Raw genomic sequence first — 23,060 nt, 5'->3', positions numbered from 1 at the left:
CAATCTCTTTCTACAGTCTTGGACATCACCTTTTATATAACACCACTGGATTTATATAATTCCAGTACTCCTTTACCCAAGTCACTCCCCAACTCAAAAACCTTCACTGGATCCCCATTGCCTCCTGAATTAAATCCAGAGCCTTTACCCTTACACTTAAGACATATTCCATGTTTCTTACCTTTTCTTCCAAAAGATGATCCTATATGTACTTCCAACAAGAATGGGGCTTCCCCATGGACCTCACATAAAGAGTGTACTTCCTGCTTCCATGTCCTTACACGTGCCGTTCCCTCTGCCCAGAATGCCCTCCTCTCCCTCTCTGCCTGAGGAATCCTACCTTCCTTGGAAACAAGCTCACATGCCATCTTCTCCGCATGCCCTAAACAAATGCAGACAAGAAGAAAGGTCATGCTTACCGGCACTTTCATTTTAAATTCATCTCGATAGTACTTAATGCCAATGTCAGTGAATGTCCTCTGGATAAAGCAAGATGGACGAAGAATGAATATGAGCTGCAAGTTTCCTGGAAATGCTACCTGGAAGGATCATAAAAAGTGTCAGGGCAAATGTCACATCCATTGGTCTCCTCTTGCCCAAGATTACAGATGACAAAGTTAAAGTGGACACCATGGATGCCAAGAATTAGAATATATTTCACAGGATTTCACAGCTGAAAGAGCTCTTACCGGTCATATAATCTAAACCCCTCCTTAAAAACAAAACCAAACCAAACAAAAAAATTTTCTGATTAAAAAAACAATTTATACTCTTTATAGAAAAGTTGAGAAATTAATAAAAGTATACATTAGAATAAGAAAACCACCCATGATTCCATAACCATTCTTAGTATTTCAATTTAATTATTTCTAGGCTATTTTCTCTGCTTAAATATCTAGTGTAGTTAAACTCAACCTGTAGAAATATTTTGCAACCTGCCTTTTAATTTAATATTATACCATGAGCTTTTATTCCTGTTATTAAAAATTCTTTGGAAATATTTTTATGGGTGTACAATTTATTTAACCAATCCCTTATTACTAGTGATTTAGGCTCCTCCATATTTTTACTATTATAAATAACACTAAAATGAAATCTTTATCCACATTTTAGAGCATAGCTTCCTAGAAAAATTACTGAGTGAAAGATTTAGTATTTTAAGGGTTCTTAATGCATCTTATTGCTAAATTGCTTTCAGGAAGCACTGTTCTCATCTTGAGGTAAGATTCTGAGAAATGAGATAACAAATTCATGTAACAACGTAGTGTCAAAATTGGGAATCCAAGTCTCCCATCGCTGATGGCTTTCCATTCTTCCAGTGGTTCTCAAGAACAACCTGCTGCAGTGCTTGTTAAAAAATAATCTGGTCTTGGGACTTCCCTGGTGGCACAGTGGTTAAGAATCCGCCTGACAATGCAGGGGACACAGGTTTGAGTCCTGGTCCAGGAAGATCCCACATGCCGCGGAGCAACTAAGCCCATGAGCCACAACTACTGAGCCTGTGCTCTAGAGTCCACGAGCCACAACTACTGAAGCCTGCGCGCCTAGAGCCCATGCTCTGCAACAAGAGAAGACACCGCAATGAGAAGTCTGCGCACCGCAACGAAGAGTAGCCCCCGCTCGCCACAACTAGAAAAAGCCCGCGTGTAGCAACAAAGACCCAATGCAGCCAAAAATAAATAAATAAATAAACTTATTTAAAAAATCATAATAATCTGGTCTTTACCCTGAAATATTCTGATTCATTAGGACTGGGATAGAGTCCAGATATCTGTATTTTTAACAAGCACCTGAAGAGATTCTGACTGGTAGTCAGGTTTTCAGATCCCTGCACTACAGGATCTTTTACACATAAAGGTGATCAATGTAATTCTTGGACATATTAGTCTCAAGTATTAGATGATTCAAGTATTGTCTATGAATCCTGGGAAACCAGAACTCTCTGGAGGCCAGAACTCTGGAATGGTCATGGGCACTGTCTAAATCCTCAGGGCATCAACCATCGTTGTAGTTATCCCTCAAATAAATACGGTAGGGAATTCCCTGGTGGCGCAGTGGTTAAGAATCTGCCTGCCATTGCAGGGGACATGGGTTTGAGCCCTGCTCCAGGAAGATCCCACATGCCACAGAGCAACTAAGCCCATGCACCACAACTACTGAGCCCGTGTGCCACAACTACTGAAGCCCACGTGCCTAGAGCCCGTGCTCTGCAACAGGAGAAGCCACCGCAATGAGAAGCCTGCGCACCACAATGAAGAGTAGCCCCTGCTCACTGCAACTAGAGAAAGCCCGCACGCAGCTACGAAGACCCAGCACAGCCAAAAATAAATAAACTAATAAAATAAATTAAAAAAAAAAAAACTAAACCAAAGGGACGAAACAATCCATGCACAAAGAGAAGGGAGTCTTCCATTCCCTCATCTTTGAAATGCAAGTTCCTAAACAGAAGATCCTTGCGTTTTGTTATGTCTGGATGGGACAAATGAGCTGAGACACTATTTGTGTATCTGGATGAGGCTCCAAAGTGATCTGAGAGAGACTCTGTATGTGTCCATGTCCCTATGTGTGACTGCTTCTGTAAGTAGGCAAAACTGAGGCTTCAAACATGCCTCTTCCATCCCAGCCTCTACATTACCATCCTACCATATCCCATCGTCTTCAGCCAGTCCCAACTGCCCCAGGGAGGCATGTTTTGGTGGAAATGTTGGTGTGACTGGCCCTGAGGTACCTTTGCCTGCTCATGTGGCTGAGTTCCCTGGTCTGAGGTCCCTACAGAGAAAGGATGCATGTACTTGCCGGAAGGCAACAAATAGGGGTAAAAATCAGACTAATAAGATGGAAAAGGAAGCCTATCCAAGGTTCTGCAATTTAATGCCAAAAGCAAGCGCCTATCGTATCACTTTGTTTGGCTTTGTCAGTGTCTTTCTAATTTGTGAAAAAATAATTTGAAAACTAAAATGAAGACTGCCTTAAGTTAGGTGATTCCCAAAGCAAACCCTAAGATGAGAATTTGGGTCTAAAGAGTTTCCTGAGGAGGTGATCCCGGGAAAAAGAGTTAGGGAGTATGGGGGCACTGGTGAGACAGTGATGGCTAGAGAGCCAGTGTATCAGTGAGGGGGGACTGCTATGGGCAGAGAAGGCCGGGACCCTCCAAAATTCTGTGCGGAACGTACCACAGAACTGTCCCCCTGAGGGCTGCAGAAGCTGGGGTATTTATCCACCAACGCCCGTAACTCAGTAGTTGCAGGTCACTGCTGGAGCATTAACTTCCCAGCACTCCCTACCTGCTCCTCTCCAGTGACCGGAGAGGTCAATAAGGTAAAGAGACTCAGGAAGCCTTTGACATGCTCAGGAATCATCTGTAAGTGACCTTCAGGTGGCAGAGGGGATATGGACATGACATAACAGCCTCTGCTACAAAGACCTTGCCCAAATTTGGCATAAAATGACTTCCACTTCCCCATGACTTTGATGTGAAATAGTTGAATAGACAATTTAAATGACCTTTATAATAAGAGTACAAAAACAAATATTTACAGCTATTCGTGTCAAGGATGCTTTTACGGAGCTCCACTTGTCCCTTCGTCTGTCGATAACAATGATGAATCCGATGCTGGCAGCCTCCACACTGCAAAAAAGGGTGTGGTCAGTATCAGACACAGTGGAACACATGGGTTCTGTGGGGCTCCCTCAGCAGAACAATTCCACTGTCTCCGTGTCACTCCAGGCTCACTGTGTAAACACCCTGCACAGCAGGAGGGGATAACCGGGTCTGACTTCCCTGACAAAGGAACCAGCTTCCTCTCCTCATCTGAGCCTGGCAGCCTTCACAAAACAGAAATATTTCATGTCTCAAACCCTCTCAAGGGCTCTGTTTCTCGCTGGCAAATGTATGAAACACTCAACGGGCACAAGGACTCACGTCAGTCGGGCACCACATGTCGCAGTGTAGGCAGAGGACCTCGAGGTTGAGCTCTGCCATCTTTCCACTCCCAAGACTGACATTCAAGGAGCTATCAACATCTTTCCCTAGGAGTCAGTCCCAGAGGTGTTCAGAAATAACACATATCAGTGGGGAAAACAACTCCCTTCCAGTGCCTGGCCACAAACGGCCAGAAAACCATAGGCACAAGAAGATATCAACTTCATTAAAAACCAAAAAAAAGCTGTTTGGTCCCCTCTGAAGTCCCCACAAAATTCTCACAAATTTTTTTAAAACTAAAGCCCTAAAAGGGAAAACATTTTTCTTCTCTCTCTTTGGGAGAAACTATGGGAAGAAAGAGCAAGGGCTTTGGAACCTGGTTCATATCCTACTGCTGCCACTTACTTGCACTGAGACTTGAGGTCATCACCTAACCTCTCTAACGCTGTTCCCTAATCTGTAAGATGAGAACAGTACCACCAATAATGAAGTGGTTAAGAGCACTAATTCTGAAGCCAGACTGCCTAGGTTTGAAACATGAATTTTTATATAAATATGAACTTATACATTGTGCATTTCTGGGGAAGGGAAGTTACTTAACCTCTATAGTTTCTCAGACTCCTCATTTGTAAAGTAAGAACAATAATAGTACCTGTCAAGTTGATGTGAGTACTGTAGAGTTGATGTGAGGATTAAATGAGTACGTATAGATGTATAAGATGCTCAGAATAATGCCTGACACTTGATAACACTGTATAAGTACTACTATTATGATGATTTCTTATGTGCTTGTCATGAAGATTAAAAGAGATCAAGGTCACAAAAAGTAGCTGGCCTACAGTAAACCTTCAGTAACTCTCTAATATTGGGTAAAAGGTGAACTTTACCCTAAAAAGTATATGTATGCAAATAAGGCAGAAGATCTAAGCAAATTCTGCAAGATAACATAAATAGCTGATCTGAAGTAAGCATTATTGGGCCAACCCATTATCACAGTTCCACATTGACCCAGGTTCTCTCACTGGAAACATTTTCCAGGCCAGGCCACAGTGCAAGGAAGGGTGGTCCTACTGGTTGGAAGAGGCAGGGATCAGAGATTAAAGATACAACTGTGGCCGGAATTTGAGGGGCACAGCTGTCAAGAGGGGAAGCCTCAGAGAGGAAACCCCAGAAGTTTTCATGGAAATTCCCCTTTAATGCTTAGCCAACTCCTGGGCCCTATGATTTTAGGTGAGACTCCAGGAGTCTGGCAGAGAATAGCAACTGCACGTGTCAGAACTGATGAGAAATTATGAAGCTTGCATAGTTCTGGGGAGAGACAATTGGTATTTGGGCCCAGCCAGAATAGGCAGACTTTGATGAACACCCTGGGCATTCAGGTGAAACTCTATAAAGGCCATACTCCAGGATAAATGAAACATCATAGGAGTTTCCACAGGATTAAGGCTACACTCCAGGAGTAAGGACAAAACAGGAATAAACTTGCCCAAAGAAAAACTAAAACCAGGCCTCAAAAAGATCAAAGTGAGTCACCAGTATTTTAACTGCCAGCGCATATATACGTATAACCGAATTGCTTTGCTGTACACCAGAAACTAACACAACATTGTAAATCAACTATACTTCAATTAAAAGTTTTTTAAAGATGCATTATTTCAACAGAGAACTAAAATCCATAATAAAGAATCAAATGAACCTTCTAGAATTACAAAACATCAATGTCTGAAATTAAGAACTCATTCAATTTGCTTAATAGCAGATTGAACACAGCAGAAGACAGGATAAGTGAAACAAGACAGATCAATTAAAAATATTCAAACTGAAACACAGGGGGAAAATGGAAAGAAAAGAATGTAAAGGAGATGTGGGACACGAACATAAGTCCCAGAAGGAGAGGAGAGAGTGTATGTTATAGAAACAATACTTGAAAAACTAATGAAGAAATTTCCATATCTGATCAAAGACACCATCTCACAGATTCAAGCAGCTCTTCCAATACCAAGCAGGATAAATGTAAAGGAAAGCTCACCTAGACATATCAGAGCCAAGTAGCTGAAAATTAAAGGAGAAAATTCTTAAAAGCAACCGGTGAAAAAAGACACATTACCTTCAGAGTAACATTAAAAATAATCACTGATTATCAAACTATGGAAGCCACAATCCAATGATATATGTTCAGAGCTTTTTTTGTTTTTTTTTTTTAAATTAATTAATTAATTAATTAATTTATGGCTGTGTTGGGTCTTCGTTGCTGCACAAGGGCTTTCTCTAGTTGCAGAGAGCAGGGGCTACTCTTCGTTGCAGTGCGCGGGCTTCTCATCGTGGTGGCTTCTCTTGTTGAGGAGCATAGGCTCTAGGCATGTGGGCTTCAGTAGCTGCAGCACGCAGGCTCAGTAGTCGTGGCTCACGGGCTCTAGAGCAGAAGCTCAGCAGTCGTGGCACACAGGCTTAGTTGCTCCACGGCATGTGGGATCTTCCCGGACCAGGGCTCGAACCTGTGTCCCCTGCATTGGCAGGCAGATTCTTAACCACTGCGCAACCAGGGAAGTCCCTGTTCAGAGTACTGACCTAAAAAACTATTCATTTAGAATTCTATACCCACTGAAAATCTATTTTTAAAAATGAAGGTGAAATAAGGACATTTCCAGACAACTAGAGCTGAGAGAATTTATTGCCAGTAAACATATACTTCAAAAAATATTAAAGGATGTTCTCCAGGCTGAATGAAGTTGGAAGCATGAAGGTGTAAGAAAGAAACAGCCTGAAAAGAAGGTTTAGGAAGTCTTTCATTCCTATCCAAAAAACAAACAAACAAACAAAAATACCTGGTTAAATTAAAAACTCACATTTGTCCTTAAAAACATAAGAGAACTTGAAGACAAAGAAATTTAAATGAACAAATTCCAGAGAGAGTTAAGACCTTCTGCAGTGAGCAAATACTGGAGGAGGCTTTCATAAGAAGTGGCAGTCGCCTACTCTGGTAATAGGCAAATGAATGTTCCTAAAAGGAAATAATCCCACATGGTAACCTCAATCTCCAAGAAGGAATACAGGGCACTGTATACATTAAATATGTGGATAAATATTATCAACTATGCTTTTATTTCACTAAAAGACTATTGACTATTCAAAGCAAAAATAATAACAAAGTATTATTAAATACATATGTAAAATGATATGTACTGTAACACTACAGAAACCATTGCTCTTCTAATAGAAGAGTTAAAATGGAATACTGAAAATATTTGAATGATTCAAAGGTGGGCAGGTGCTATAGACTGAATTGTGTCCCCCTCAAATTCATATGTTGTAGCTCTATCAATGTGACTGTAACTGGGGATAGGGCCTGCAAGGAAGTGATAAAGGTTAAATAAGGTCATAAGTGTGGAGACCTAATTCAACAGGGCTGGTGCCCTTACAAGAAGAGGAAGAGACACCAGAGCTCTCTCTGCCATGCGAGAACACTGTAAGAATACAGCTGACAGCAGTCAGAAAGAGAGCCTTACCAGAAACGGAATCAGCTGAAACCTTGATCTTTGACTTCTAGCCTCCAGAACCATGAGAAAAGAAATTTCTGTTGGTTAAGCCAGCAGTCTATGGTATTTTGTTACGGCAGCCAGGGCAGACTAATATGGCAGGAAAGGAGGAGTAAAGGAACAAGTCACAGATGGTACAAATAGCAAGATGGTAAATTTAAACACAACCAATCTCAATAATCACATTAACTGGAAACGGTCTATATGACTCCATTAAAAAGGCAAATAGTGTCAGCGTGAAAATACTGATTACAAGAGATAGTGATTACACTTTAAACGTAAAGACAGAGATACATTAAAAGAAAGAGGATGGTAAAAGATATGCCATGCAGTCACTAATCATAAGAAAGCCAGTGTGGCTATATTAATATTAGGAAAAGTAGGGTCAAAGACAGGGAGTATTGGCAGAGATAAATGATTCATAAAAATAAAAGAGTCAATAGATAGCCAGTGGGAAGCTGCAGTATAGCACAGGGAGATCAGCTCAGTGCTTTGTGATGACCTAGTGGGGTGGGATGGGGAGGGTGGGAGGGAGGCTCATGAGGGAGGGAATATAGGTATACATATAGCTGATTCACTTTGTTGTACAGCACAAACGAACACAACATTGTAAAGCAATTGTAATCCAATAAAGATATATATAAAAATAAATAAATAGTTTATTAGGAAGATATAACAATCCTAAATGTGTATGTATAAAGTAACATTGATTCAAAATACATTAATAAAAATTGATAGAACTAAAAGAAAAATAGTTAAATCCACAATCAAAGTTAACGATTTTAACACTTCTCTCCTAATAACTGATAGAACAAACAGCCAAAAAATCAGCAAGGATATAGACTTGACTTTGAAGAACTCAGCATCCATTCTTTTTAGAAGGACACGGGACATTCATCAAATAGTCCATTATCCTAGGCCACGAAGCAAATTTCAACAAATTTTAAAGAACTGCAATCATACAGGTTGTATTTCTGATCACCATGGAATTAAATTGGAACTCTATTATTCTGTTTTATTTTTCATATCCTTCCCCCTCCCTCCCTCCCTCCCTCCCTTCCTTCCTTCCTTCCTTCCTTCTTTCCTTCCTCTCTCTCTTTCTTTCTTTCCAATCCTTTTCTTTTCTTTGGGTTTAACTGCCATTGTATTTTTTTAACTTCTTAAGGTAGAAGATTGTATCATTGATTTTAAACCTTTCCTATCTTCCATTGTAAGTATTTAAAGCTATAATTCTCTCCTAAACACTGCTTTAGCTACATCATGTAAATGTTGATATATTGTTTTCATTATTGTTCAGCTAAAAGTGTTTTCTAATTTCCTTTATGATTTCTTCTTTAGTTTATGGATTATTTCGAGGTGGTTGCTTAGCTTCCAAATATTTTTTTTTTCTAATCAACGATAATAAAAGTCAGGATAGTGGTTTCCTTGGGGGAGGGAAGGGGTAGGAGTGCAGATATTGATAGAAAAGAAGCAGGAGGAAACCTTCACAGAAATATTCTATACCCTCGTCTGGGTGGTTGTTACATGATGTATAGACAGGTAAATATTCATCGAGCTATACAGTTGAGATGTGTATACCTTATGTAAATTATAACTCAGCTTAAAAACCCAAGGAATTAAATAAATTCAAGTTGTGAAAAAGGAAAAATATTATACAACTTAAAAACAACGATCCATACTTATCGAGTGCACAATAGGTATCAGGCACTAATCAAAGGGCATACAACAATGACCAAAACAGTTCTGTAGTACAGCAAAAACAAACCAACATTAATAACAACAATAAGTTTAGACAATAATAGCTACTTTAATCTTCAGCTCCTATCATCTATCAGGCATCTTTGTTTTTTATCTTAATCTCATGAAATAGATATTGCTGTCTCCATTTTACAGATGAGGAAACAAAGACTGATAGAAATAAAATAACTTGCCTGATATCACACTAGCAAAGCTGGATTTCAAACTCAAGAGCGCTCTGATAGCAATGCTTACACTCTTAACCCCACCCCATGGCTCCCCTTCAATTTTTTTCTCACAACAGATGTGCTTGTATCTTGTGGCAGTTTTATTTTGTAAATTTTGCTGTTACTAGTGTTTTCTATTTCTTTTCTTTTTTCTTTAAAACAAATAATTATTCAATTCAATGTTCTAAGAGAGCATCTAGGGCTCTTCAGCAAGATGGAGCTGGGAGAGGCTCAGCAATATAATATAGTATGTAAACACAGGATGTTCTTTGATCTATGAAATTAACAGCTGCCAGCATAGGTGGCTTCCCCAGCCAAACCAAGGGCAAATGTCCCTCACAACAAGGCTTTTCTCAGTTCCCTGCAGACCAAGGCCCAAGACCAGAGCATCTGGGTAAACAGGGTGGGATCTGCTGGGAATATACTTGTGTACATAAAGGACTGTGTCTCCTGACACAATTGTGTACAGGCCACAGTTGTGTATGGCCATAATTCAGAAAAAAGATTTAATGAATCATGACAATGATTTTTAATATAGTCCCTCCCATAAGGAAAACATTCTAGAAAACATGCAGTAATATCAACTACTGAGGGGTTTATTTTTCCACCCTATCTGGTTCAACAAAAGGGTCAAAACCTCAACTAAACCAAATGCACAGGAAATGGGGTTTCTAGACAACACATTTCTTTAGGGCACATTTGGCTGTTTTAATCCCTATTGTTCTTTTTAACACTAAGATCCTGTGATAGATTAGCTGCATGAATACTATTTAATATAATCCTCACAACCACCCTCACAACCAGGTTGGTGATAATATTTCCACTTTATAAATGAGGAAAATCACCCTCAAAGGTGATTAAAACATAATAATAACTTGTCCAAAGTCACACGCTATGTGCAGAGCTAAGATTCAAATCTTCTGACTCCAAGAGCAATGCTCAAGCCACAAAACCCACACTCTCTTAGTGTGGAAAATCTTTTCACATTATATTCCTTCATTTCCAGTCTTAGTAACTCCTCTGTAACACATATAATTGAATTTTTGATGAGTCAAAATTTGAATATGACTAAGTATAAATATATGAGTGTAAGAGATTGAGGTAAATGTGTTCTGACCCCAAAATACCAGAGCAGTTTTGTGGTTGATATGGTACATGTTTTCTTAATTAAGCTCTAATATTAATATATTTTCTATGATTTGCCTTTTTCAGTAAGCTAGGTATAGAAAATATTTAATTAACTGAAATTTTACTGCATTGCCATAAGACTGAGTCAAATGTAGGGCAACCAACCATCCTGGTTTGTCCAGAATACACTCCCCAACGTGGGTGGGCATCATCCAACCCACTGAGGGCCTGAATAGAACAAAAATTTGAAGGAAGAGGGGATTCATGCTCTCTCTCAGTCTGAGTGTTGAGCTGGGACATTGATCTTCTGCCCTCAGTTCTTCTGACTCTCAGGCCTTCAGACGCGGACTGAAATCTACAAAATTGGCTCTTTGGCTTTTAGGCCTTCAAACTACACCACTGGCCTTCCTGGGTCTCCAGTCTGCAGAGGGCAGATTGTGAGACTTCTCAGCCTCCATAATTGGATAAGCCAATGCATTATAATAAATCTATACCTATATCTACATCTATATCTATATATCAGGGTTCTCTAGAGAAACAGAACCACTAAGATATATATTGATATATATCAAAAAGAGATTTATTATAAGAATTGGCTCATGCAGTTATAGAGACCAAAAAGTCCCATGATCTGCCATCTGCAAGCTAACGAACCAGAAATGCTAGTGGTGTAACTCAATCCAAGTTCAAGGCCAGAGAATGGAGGAGCTGATGATGTAAAGCCTGATCTGAGTCTGAAAGCCCAAAAACCAGGAGCACTGATATCCAGGGGCAAGAAAAGATGGATGTCCAAGCTCAAGTAGAGAGTGAATTCACCCTTACTCTGCCTTTTTATTCTATCCAGGCACTCAATGGATTGAATGATGCCCACTCACATTGGGGAGGGCAATCTGCTTAACTTAGTTCATGAATTCAAATGTTAATCTCTTCCAGAAATATCTTCATAGAGACATCCAAAAATAATGTTTTACCAGCTAAATGGGCATCCCTTAGCCCAGTCAGGTTGACTAATAAAATTAACCATAATATATATACATATATCTTATTGGTTCTGTTTCTCTGGAGAACTCTGATTAATACATAGGGAGAGTCAAGAAAAGAGGGGATGGAGATAAAACCATTCCCAGGAAAGAAAAGTTCACCCTAAGTGCAAAGATACTGAAAAGAGTCCTCGTACCTCAGGGTACTGACTAGAGAAAGACTCAAAGAGGCAGTGTTGGAAAGACAAGCCTAATGGGAGAGAAAAGGAAATGAAAGGAGAGGTGGTAACTGTGTGGTAAACACAAAAAGAAGCAAGAGGTAAAATTTAGCATCCTACAAGACAAAAAAAAAAATCAAGGATACACACCCTTCCCCTTAACTTCCAAAAAAAGTTTTTTAAATCCACCAATAAAAGAAACTATATTTAGCTATACTAACAAAAGATGGTGTTCTTGAACTAGGAATCTTATAAACCACCCCAAACCACCAAACCTGTTTATTAATTGCAAAGATGCAAGCAGTATTCATCTATATAAGTCTACTATAAAGGGGATAAAAAGAGAATAAGAATCAAAACTTTTTAACTTCAAGAGAATGAGGAGACAAGCCACAAATTCTTTTTAAAGAAAATATTTACAAAAGACATATTGGATAAAGAACCATTATCCAAAATACAAAGAACTTTTAAAATTTAACAATAAGAAAACAAACCACCCAGTTAAAAACTGGGCAGAAACCCAAAACAGATACCTCACAAAAGAATATATACAGGTGGAAAATAAGCATATGAAAAGATGTTTAACAACATATGTCATTAGGAAATTGCAAGTTAAAACTACAATGATATTCCACTATACATCTATTAGAATGACCAAAATCCTAAGTACTGACAATACCAAATTTTGGCAAGGATGTGGAGGAACAGGAACTCTCATTTATTGCTGGTGGGTATTCAAAGTGGTACAGTCACTTTGAAATACAGTCTGGAAGTTTCTTACAAAACTAAACATACTCATACTATGTAATCCAACAAGTGTACTCCTTGGGATTTACCTAAATAAGCTGAAAACTTATGTCCACACAAAACCTCACATATGGATGTTTACTGCAGCTTTATTCATAATTGTCAAAACTTGGAAGCAACCAAGATATCTTTCAGTAGGTGAATGGATAAACTGTAGTACATCCAGACAATGAAACATTATTCAGTAATAAAAAGAAATGAGTTGTCAAGTCATGAAAAGACATGGAAGAAACTTAAATGCATATTACTAAGTGAAAGAAGTCAGTCTTAAAAGGCTATATACTGTATGATTACAACTACATAACATTGTGCACACTGCAAAACTATGGAGACAGTAAAAATCAGTGGTTGCTAGGGGTTGGGGGGTGGGAGCATGGGACAGATGAATAGGTGGAGCACAGAGGATTTTTAGGGCAGTGCAACTATTCTGTATGACACTGTAATGGTGGATACATGTCAACATACATTTGTCCAAACCCAAAGTATGTAGAACACCAAGACTGAACCCTAATATACATTATGGACTCTGGGGGTTAATGATGTGTCAATGTAGGTTCATCAGTGGTAACAAATGTACCACTCTGGTGCTGGATGTTAATGGGGAGGTTGGGTGTGTGTGGGGGGCAGGGAGTATATGGGAAATATCTGAAATTTCCACTCAATTTTGCTGTAAACTTAAAAAAAGTCTATTAAAAAACTTTTTAGATAATGAAAATTCCTGCAAAAAATTAGTCATTAAGCAGACAAAAAGCTGTAACAGCTCTCCAAACTGAATTACATGTCTATAAACAATCACGTAGGGGATGGGGCACAGGTGACACTTTAAATAAGAAACTCAAAAACCAAGAACAGAAATAGGACTTTTCTAATATGTAAAGAAAAGAAGAAATAAAGTCAGAAAATTTTTCTGATTGAAGTCAGAAAAATAAAAGGAGAAGCAAAATCATATGAGAAATGGAGTCTAACAAGATACCAAGGAATAACATATGTGAACAAAAGTTTAATAAGGGACAGTAAATGGCATAAAGAAAACAAACAAGTGAATGAAAATGAAAAAAAAAGGAAACAATAAAAAAGGTCAGAAAGAAAGTGGTGGAAACAGAAGCCAGACTGAAAAAGAACCAACATATTTATAACTGGAGTCCATAAAGACTAAAAGTAAAACAAAGGAACAGAAATAATACTTACAAGTATAATCCAAGAAAACTTTCCAAAAACAATAAATGATCTGATTCTACATAAACCTGAAAAGGACTAGCAGGCACCTGGGAAAACTGATCTGAAACAATCAACTCTGAGACATATCCTAGTAAAACTGTTAGGCTTTAATGATAAAGTAAAAATTCTAAGCACCTCTAGGAAAAAGATCAAATAATTTACCAGGAGAAGAGAAACAGACAGGCACCATACTTTTCTAAAGTAGTATACAAATCATGGAGAGAAAGGAACAACATTCTACAACAATTCATGAAGAAAATGTGTGAACCAAGAATTTTTTATCCCGACAAGCTGGCTTTCAAGTATTAAGGCAATAGAAAAACAGTTATAAACATGTAAAAAAAAACTCAGGGAATTCTGTATCTATAAGCCCCTTTTGAAGAATCTAGTAAGATTGTCCTTCATCCAATTAAGAGATAACTTGGGGAAACTGCAGCAAAGGGATTAATTTAACATATTTAATGGTAAGTCTAATACTAACCATGGTAGGAGAATAAGATATAGAAATAATCCAAGTTAAAAGATAGAAGGAAAAAGGAGAAGGGGAGAGAAAAGAATAAGTTCATTGATTGTTGTATAAGCAACAGGTGGGAATCAATGGATATTACTGAAAACTAAAAAACCAGATAGTAAATTGTTATATTTTAGAAAAGAGACTAAGGGCATTAAAAAGGCATAAATACAAGGACAAAATCACAAATCTTTCTAAATATCAAAAGAAGTTAAAAAATTAAAAAGCAAAGAAAACATATCATGTAGAGAAATACAGTAAATATAACATAATACATCTAGTAGTTATAACATGAAATATATGTTGCTATTTTATGGGGGTGGGACAAATTGGAAGATTGGGATTCACATATATACACTACTATGTATAGAATAGATAACTAATGAAAACATACTGTTTAGCACAGGTAACCCTACTCAATGGTCTGTGGTGACCTAAATGGGAAGGAAATCTAAAAAAGAGTGGATATATGTAGACGTGTAACTGATTCACTTTGCTGTAGAGCAGAAACTAACACAACGTTGTAAAGGAACTATACTCCAAAAAAAATTAATTAAAAAAAGAAAAAAATAATGATGAAATTGAGATCAAATATATCAGTCATATCAATAAATATGAACAGGGCTTCCCTGGTGGCGCAGTGGTTGAGAATCTGCCTGCCAATGCAGGGGACACGGGTTCAAGTCCTGGTCTGGGAAGATCCCACATGCCACGGAGCAACTCGGCCCATGAGCCACAATTACTGAGCCTGTGCGTCTGGAGCCTGCGCTCGGCAACGAGAGGCCGCGATAGTGAGAGGCCCGCACACCGCGATGAAGAGTGGCCCCCGCACCGCGATGAAGAGTGGCCCCCGCTTGCCACAACTAGAGAAAGCCCTCACACAGAAACGAAGACCCAACACAGCCATACATACATACATACATACATAAAAAGAATGTAAGCAGACAAGAATATCATTTAAAAAATTTTTAAAAATTAAAAAAATTTTTTTAAAAAATTTTTAAAAAATAAATAAAAAAATAAATAAATATGAACAGACTTAATGCACTTAATATAAGAAAAAGATTTTCAATTTGACTAACAAACTAAAAACCGACTATATACTGTATCCAAGAAAAAGATCTAGAACAAAGTAATTCAGAAAGGCTAAAAATAAAGGAATTGGCAAAAGTGTACTAGGTAAATGGAAACAATAGCAAGGGATTTCAGTCTTGGTATCAAAGTAGAATTTAAGCCATAGAGCATTAAACATCACAAGAAATACTTTTTAATGCTAAAAGTCACAATTCACAATGAAGATATAACAGTCATAAATATCTATGCTCCAAATACCCTAATAACCAGTTTTTTAAAGCAGAAACTACAGGAGATACAAGGAAACAGACAGAAATACATTTTACATAGATTTTAATACACCACTTTCAGTACAAGACAGAATAGACAACATGTCAATAAGGTTATAGAATACCTAAAAACATAATCAAAAAGGAAGAGCTAATTGATATGTATTGGACTTTACCTCCTAATAATACAGGATTCATCTTCTTTTCAAGCACACATGGAACATCCACAAAAATTGGTCATGATATAGGGCTACAAAGAAAACACCTGAAATTTTAAACACCTTCTATTAAACAACTCTTCAGTCGGGGGAAATATAAAATATAATTAGAGAATTGCTAAAATACAGTGATAACGAACATATTGGGGGTTGGCCAAAAAGTTCGTTCGGGTTTTTCTGTGCGATCTTTTTTTTTTTTTTTATAAATTTATTTATTTATTTTTGGCTGTGTTGGGTCTTCGTTTCTTTGCGAGGGCTTTCTCTAGTTGCGGCGAGCAGGGGCCACTCTTCATCGTGGTGCGCGGGTCTCTCACTATCGTGGCCTCTCTTGTTGCAGAGCACGGGCTCCAGACGCGCAGGCTCAGTAGCTGTGGCTCACGGGCCCAGTTGCTCCGCGGCATGTGAGATCCTCCCAGACCAGGGCTCGAACCCATGTCCCCTGCATTGGCAGGCGGACTCTCAACCGCTGCACCACCAGGGAAGCCCTTTCTGTGCGATCTTACAGCAAAACCCAAATGAACTTTTTGGCCAATGCAAAACTACGTATCAGAATTTATGGGCTACATTCAAAGCAGTGATCAAGAAAATTCACAACACTCAAAAAAACGGAAACAATTTTCAACTCAAAAAATGAGAAAAAAAAAAGCAACCCAAAAGAAAGCACAACGAAGAAGGTATTAAAGATAAAGGCAGGGGCTTCCCTGGTGGCGCAGTGGTTGAGAGTCTGCCTGCCAATGCAGGGGACACGGGTTCGAGCCCTGGTCTGGGAGGATCCCGCATGCCGTGGAGCAGCTAGGCCCGTGGGCCACAACTGCTGAGCCTATGCATCTGGAGCCTGTGCTCCGCAATGGGGGGGGCCGCGACGGTGGGAGGCCCGCGCACGCCAGTGAGGAGTGGCCCCCGCTCGCTGCAACTGGAGAAAGCCCTCGCACAGAGACGAAGACCCAGCACACCCCAAAATAAATAAATTAATTAATTAATTTAAAAAAAAAAGATAAAGGCAGAGTGAATAAGGTAGAAAAGAGAAAAGCCAATAGATCTAATTAAAAAATCAGAATCCCATTTTTAATTTTTTAATTTTTTATTTATTTATTTATTTTTATATCTAATAGGATTTTTATTGTAGAAGACATTGCTAACAGCCTACCCAATCACCATCGCCATTTCTCCATCCTTTTCAGAATCCCATTTTTTTTAATAGATCTTTATTGGAGTATGATTGCTTCACAATACTGTGTTAGTCTCTGTCGTACAACAAAAGGAATCAGCCACATGCACACATACATCCCCACATCCCCTCCCCCCCAGCCTCCCTCCCACTCTCCCCATCCCACCTCTCTAGGTCATCGCAGAGCACTAAGCTGATCTCCCTGTGCTATGCTGCTGCTTCCCACTAGCTAACTATTTTACATTTGGTAGTGTATATATGTCGATGCTACTCTCACTTCGCCCCAGCCTCCCCCTCCCCCATCCCCCGGGTCCTCAAGTCCATTCTCTATGTCTACCTCTTTATTCCTGCCCTGCAACTAGGTTCATCAGTACCATTTTTTTTTTTTTTTTAGATTCCATATATATGCTTTAGTATACAGTATTTGTTTTTCTCTTTCTGACTTACTTCACTCTGTATGACAGACTCTAGGTCCATCCACCTCACTACAAATAACTCAATTTCATTTCTTTTTATGGCTGAGTAATATTCCATGGTATATATGTGCCACATCTTCTTTATCCATTCATCTGTCGATGGACATTTAAGTTGGTTCCATGTCCTGGGTATTGTAAATAGTGCTGCAGTGAACATTGCGGTACATGTCTCTTCTTGAATTATGGTTTTCTCAGGGTATATGCCCAGTAGTGGAATTGCTGGCTCATATGGTAGTTCTATTTTTAGTTTTTTAAGGAACCTCCATACTGTTCTCCATAGTGGCTGTATCAATTTACATTCCCACCAACAGTGCAGGAGGGTTCCTTTTTCACCACACCCTTTCCAGCATTTATTGTTTCTAGATTTTTTGATAATGGCCATTCTGACCGGTGTGAGGTGATATACCTCACTGTAGTTTTGATTTGCATTTCTCTAATAATTAGTGATGTTGAGCATCTTTTTATGTGTCTCTTGGCCATCTGTATGTCTTCTTTGGTGAAATGTCTATTTAGGTCTTCTGCCCATTTTTTAATTGAATTGTTTGTTTTTTGATATTGAGCTCCATGAGTTGTTTGTATATTTTGGAGATTAACCCTTTGTCTGTTGTTTCATTTGCAAAAATTTTCTCCCATTCTGAGGGTTGGGTTGTCTTTTGTCTTGTTTATGGTTTCTTTTGCTGCGCAAAAGCTTTGAAGTTTAATTAGGTCCCATTTGTTTATTTTTGTTTTTATTTCCATTACTCTAGGAGGTGGGTCAAAAAAGACCTTGCTGTGGTTTATGTCAAAGAGTGTTTTTCCTGTTTTCAGAATCCCATTTTTTAAATTAACAAAATAAATAAGCCACTAGCTCACTTAATCAAGGGGGGAAAAAAAAGGACAAAGCACAGATAAACAAACTAAGAAATAGTAAAGGGAAAATAACCACTGAAACACAAGAAAATTTGTTTTAGGAAAATTACTTTGCATACCTCTATGCAAAGAAACTTAAAAACCAAGACAAAAATAGGTAATTTCCTAGGAAAATACAGTTTGCCAAAATTGATCTCATTAGAAATGTAAAGCTTAAACAGACCAATGTCCATAGAGGAAATAAAGTTATCAAGGCCCAGATTCACAGGGGAGTTTCACAGGGGAATTCAAATCATCAATGACTGTATAAAGTCCCAATGCCACAAAAATAGTTTCCAAGCCTAAAAACTGAAAGAAAACTTCAAAATGCTATTTATGAAGCAAGTATGACAACGATACCTAAACCTAATTCAGTACCAAATAAAATTACCAGTTAATGGATATGATGGTAGAGCTATCCCATTGACAATAGCAACAAACATAAAATATTTAGGAATAAACTTAACAATAAATATACAAAACTATGTCAGGAAAATTTTAAACACTCATAAAAGACACAAAAGTAGATTTTAACAAATGGAAAGACTTTTCTTGTTCTTGATAGGATGATTTTAACACCGTAAATATGTCACTTTTTCCTGAGTAAATTTATAAATTTAACAGTCTCAATGAAAAGACCAACAAGTTTTTTTTTTCTTTTTTTTTTTAAATGGAGATAAACATAGAAAGAAAACAAGAAAGAATAGTAGGAAAACATGAAAAAAGTAAGTAAAGCTTAAGGACCTGGGAGGGGAGGGGTAATTAATCCTAGAAGATATTAAACATATTTAACTCCTCATAATTAAAATAGAATATTACTCACTTATGAATAGGCAGACCAATTAGCTCTCAAATTACTGAAGTGAAGATGAGCTTTTAAAATTAATGGTGTTAGGATAACTGAATAGCCATTTGGGAAAAGATAAACTTAGATCTACACTTCATACCACACACAGAAATAAACATCAACTGTATCAGGGCTAACTGTAAAAAGTGAAATCATACTGTATTATAAGAAAGCTTGGGTGAATTCCTCTATAACCCAGGTATACGAAAGTTTTCTGACAACAACTCAAAATCCAGATGCAATAAAAGAAACATTGATATATTTGATGACATAAAAATTTCACATGGCAGAAAATATCCTAAGCAGAGTTAAAGGACAAACGAAAAACTGAGAGAAAATATATGGAACATACATCACAGATAAAGGGCTAATATCCCTAATCCATAAAGAATTCTTAAAAGTGACAGGAAAATAAAGATAGAAAACTCAATGGGAAAAAAGAGCAAAGACATGAATAGACAATTTATATATATATATATATATATATATATATATGTATTGTATATGATATATACAATATATATATTAAAATGTAAAGTGATAAAGAGATGAAAAATACAAAAGAAAGTAAAAGACACAGAAGAGAGATTCAGAAGATGCAATGTCCCTCTAATTTGAGTTCCAGAAGCAGAAAACAGAGTTGTAGGAAAGAAATAAGCAAAGAAATGACAGAAAAAAAAATTCTAAGCCTAAGAGAGAGTTGAATCTTCTGTTCAAAAGCCCAGCAGAATGAAAGAAAAAGTTTGAAATTTCAAACCTGCAAAATATAAAGAAAAAACCCCAAAAGTTTCCTATGGGGAGAAAGAAGCAGCTTACCTATGAAGACTCAGATCCTTGTTACAAGGATCAACCTTTTATCAGTAACACTGAATGCTAGAAATCAATGGATGAATGTTATTTTACATAAAAAATTCCATACTCAGACTGTCAGTCAAGTGTGAGGTCAAAGTGAGCCATTTTCCGACATTCAAGATCTTGTAAGATTCACTTACCATACACCCTTTCTAAAAAAGAAATAATTTGAAAGCTTTTTTAATGAAAATGAAATCCCGAAAAGAAAGAATGACCTTCCCAGAGACAGAATAAAAAGCAATCCCAGGTTGACAGCCTGTAGCAGGTGGTTTACACAGCAACCACCTTGAATTATAAGAGTAGCTCAGAGAGGCTCAAAAGAATTTGTCTAATGTATGCATTAGACAAATTCTATGATAAAGAATCCATAAGATATTAATAACACAATAGATATATGCCATTCTATAAACAAGAGGAAAAAAAGAAAGGCAATTAGAAATACTAGGGGAAAAGGTATACAAAAAGTCATTGTCCGAGTCTGAAATGAATCAAATTGTGGCATGATTTTGAGCAACCCATGGAGTATGAGAAAACAAAACCTATTTTACCTTAACATTTATAGCATTCTCCTTTGAGTGACACAGGTTTAGTGACTTAGGATTACATCTCTCACTCTAGACGACCAATTATATTACATATATAAATGCATTCTACTGATTTCTATTATTTAGGATCAACCTATAATCAAAGAAAAAAACATTTATAGTAAGATGTAAAATACATTATAAATCTTAGTAATGGAAAGAAATTGGAATATAGGTAGAAGAACTTGAAGGATGAGAGTAAAGAAAGATGTAAATGCACAGTAGTAAATCAACAAGTACAACTGGCCCTCCATATATGCAGGTTCCGCATCTGTGGATACAGAGGGCTGACTGTACTGTGTCATTTTGTATAAGGGATTTGAGCACAGGCAAATTTTGGTATCCTCAAGGGTCTTGGAACCGATCCCCTGTTTATACCAAGGGATGACCATATTGTCTACTATTTATTTTATTTTATTATTTATACTATTTACTTACTAATTATTACATGACTTTTTACTATTTATTACTTACTATTTTAAGGAAGCCTGAAAATGATAGGGAAGGAGGATTCAGAGTTAGTCCACAATATTAAACATTAAAGGACTCTAGGCATTAGCACAAATAACTTTCTGACTGAATAATCTTTACAACTTAAGTGGGACGATAAACATTGCATTAAATTTTTAAAATTAATTTATTTTATTTTATTTATTTCTTATTTTTGGCTGCATTGGGTTTTCGTTGCTGCATATGGGCTTTTCTCTGGTTGCGGCGAGCAAGGGCTACTCTTCATTGCGGTGCACAGGCTTCTCATTGCAGTGGCTTCTCTTGTTGTGGAGCATGGGCTGTAGGCACACGGGTTTCAGTAGTTGTGGCACACGGGTCAGTAGTTGTGGCTCACGAGCTCTAGAGCGTAGGCTCAGTAGTTGTGGCGCACGGGTTTAGTTGCTCCGCAGCATGTGGGATCTTCCTGGACCAGGGCTCGAACCCATGTCCTCTGCATTGGCAGGCAGATTCTTAACCACTGTGCCACCAGGGAAGCCCAACTGCATTAAATTTAGTAATAATGTGCACCATGTATTATCAGTCAGAATATTCTAGCTTAAAAGTCATCATACTTTTTCTGTAAAGAACCAGAGTAAATATTTTAGGCTTTGCAGGCCATATGGTCTCTGCCTCAATTACTGAACTCTGCTGTGATAGCTCAACAGCAGAGCTACAACATTGAATCACTTTGCTGTACACCAGGAACTAACACAACATTGTAAATCAAGTATACTTCGATATAAAAAATAAAATAAAATAAAAATCTTTTCTCCACATCCTCACCAACACTTGTTATTTTTTTGTATTTTTGATAATAGCCATTCTGACACGTGTGAGGTGATATCTCACTGTGGTTTTGATTTGCATTTCCCTGATGAGTAGTGATGTTGAGCATCTTTTCATGTGCCTGTTGGCCATCTGCTTATCTTCCCTGGAAAAATATCTATTCAGATCCTCTGCCCATTTTTTAACTAGGTTGTTTGTTTTTTGATGTTGAATTATATGAATTTTTTGTATATTTTGGAGAATATCAGATATATCTGATATATCATTTATCATTATATATATCATATATATATCATATATATATATCATTTGCAAATATCTTCTTCCATTCAGTAGATGGCCTTTTTGTTTTATTGATAGTTTCCTTTGCTGTGCAAAAGCTTTTTAGTTTGATGTAGTCCCAGGTGTTTATTTTTGTTTTTGTTTTCCTTGTCTATGGAGACATATCCAAAAAAATCTACAAAGACTATGTCAAAGAGCATACAGTCTATGTTTTCTTCTAGGAGATTTATGGTTTCAGGTCTTATATTTAAGTCTTTAATCCATTTTGAATTTATTTTGTGCATGTGTGTGAGAGAGTAGTCTAGCTTGATTCTTTTGTACATAGCTATCCAGTTTTCCCAACACCACTTGTTCAAGAAGCTGTCTTTTCTCCATTGTATATTCTTGCCTGTTTGCCATAAATTAATTGCCCATATGACTGTGGGTTCATTTCTGGGCTCTCTGTTCTGTTCCATTGATGTATGTATCTGTTTTTGTGCCAGTGCCATACTGTTTTGATTACTGTAGCTTTGTAGTATAGTGTGAAATCAGGAAGTGTGAGCCCTCCAGCTTTGTTCTTCTTTCTTAAGATTGTTTTGGCTATTCGGGATCTGTTGTGTTTCCATACCAATTTTAGAATTATTTGGTCTAAACAAAATTGATGAACCTTTAGCCAGACTCATCAAGAAAAAGAGAGATGGTCTAAATTAATAAAATCAGAAATGAAAAGGAAGTTACAACAGATACCACAGAAATACAAATTATCATAAGAGATTACTATAAACAATTATATGCCAATAAAATGGACAACCTAGAAGAAATGGACAAATTCCTAGAACTGTACAGTCTTCCAAGACTGAACAA

The 23,060-nt window shown here is 37.5% G+C and overlaps 1 protein-coding gene across 1 annotated transcript in view; it reads right to left on the bottom strand.

Annotated features, from left to right (window-relative positions):
* The window catches only part of MCF2L2 (MCF.2 cell line derived transforming sequence-like 2), a 199,538-nt gene that overhangs the window by 158,415 nt on the left and 18,063 nt on the right, over positions 1-23,060 (bottom strand). Inside the window, exons 4-5 of the mRNA XM_061192749.1 lie at positions 3,538-3,628; positions 420-539 (exon numbers count right to left, since the gene is read on the bottom strand). Of these exons, the coding sequence (XP_061048732.1) occupies positions 420-539; positions 3,538-3,628 (211 nt within the window). The remainder of the gene's footprint in view (positions 1-419; positions 540-3,537; positions 3,629-23,060) is intronic.

The sequence above is a fragment of the Eubalaena glacialis genome, chromosome 6, assembly GCF_028564815.1.
Source record: "Eubalaena glacialis isolate mEubGla1 chromosome 6, mEubGla1.1.hap2.+ XY, whole genome shotgun sequence".
NCBI classification, from domain to species: domain Eukaryota; kingdom Metazoa; phylum Chordata; class Mammalia; order Artiodactyla; family Balaenidae; genus Eubalaena; species Eubalaena glacialis.
The sequence above is the reverse complement of the archived record's forward strand: the minus strand, read 5'-3'. Positions and strand labels throughout refer to the sequence as shown.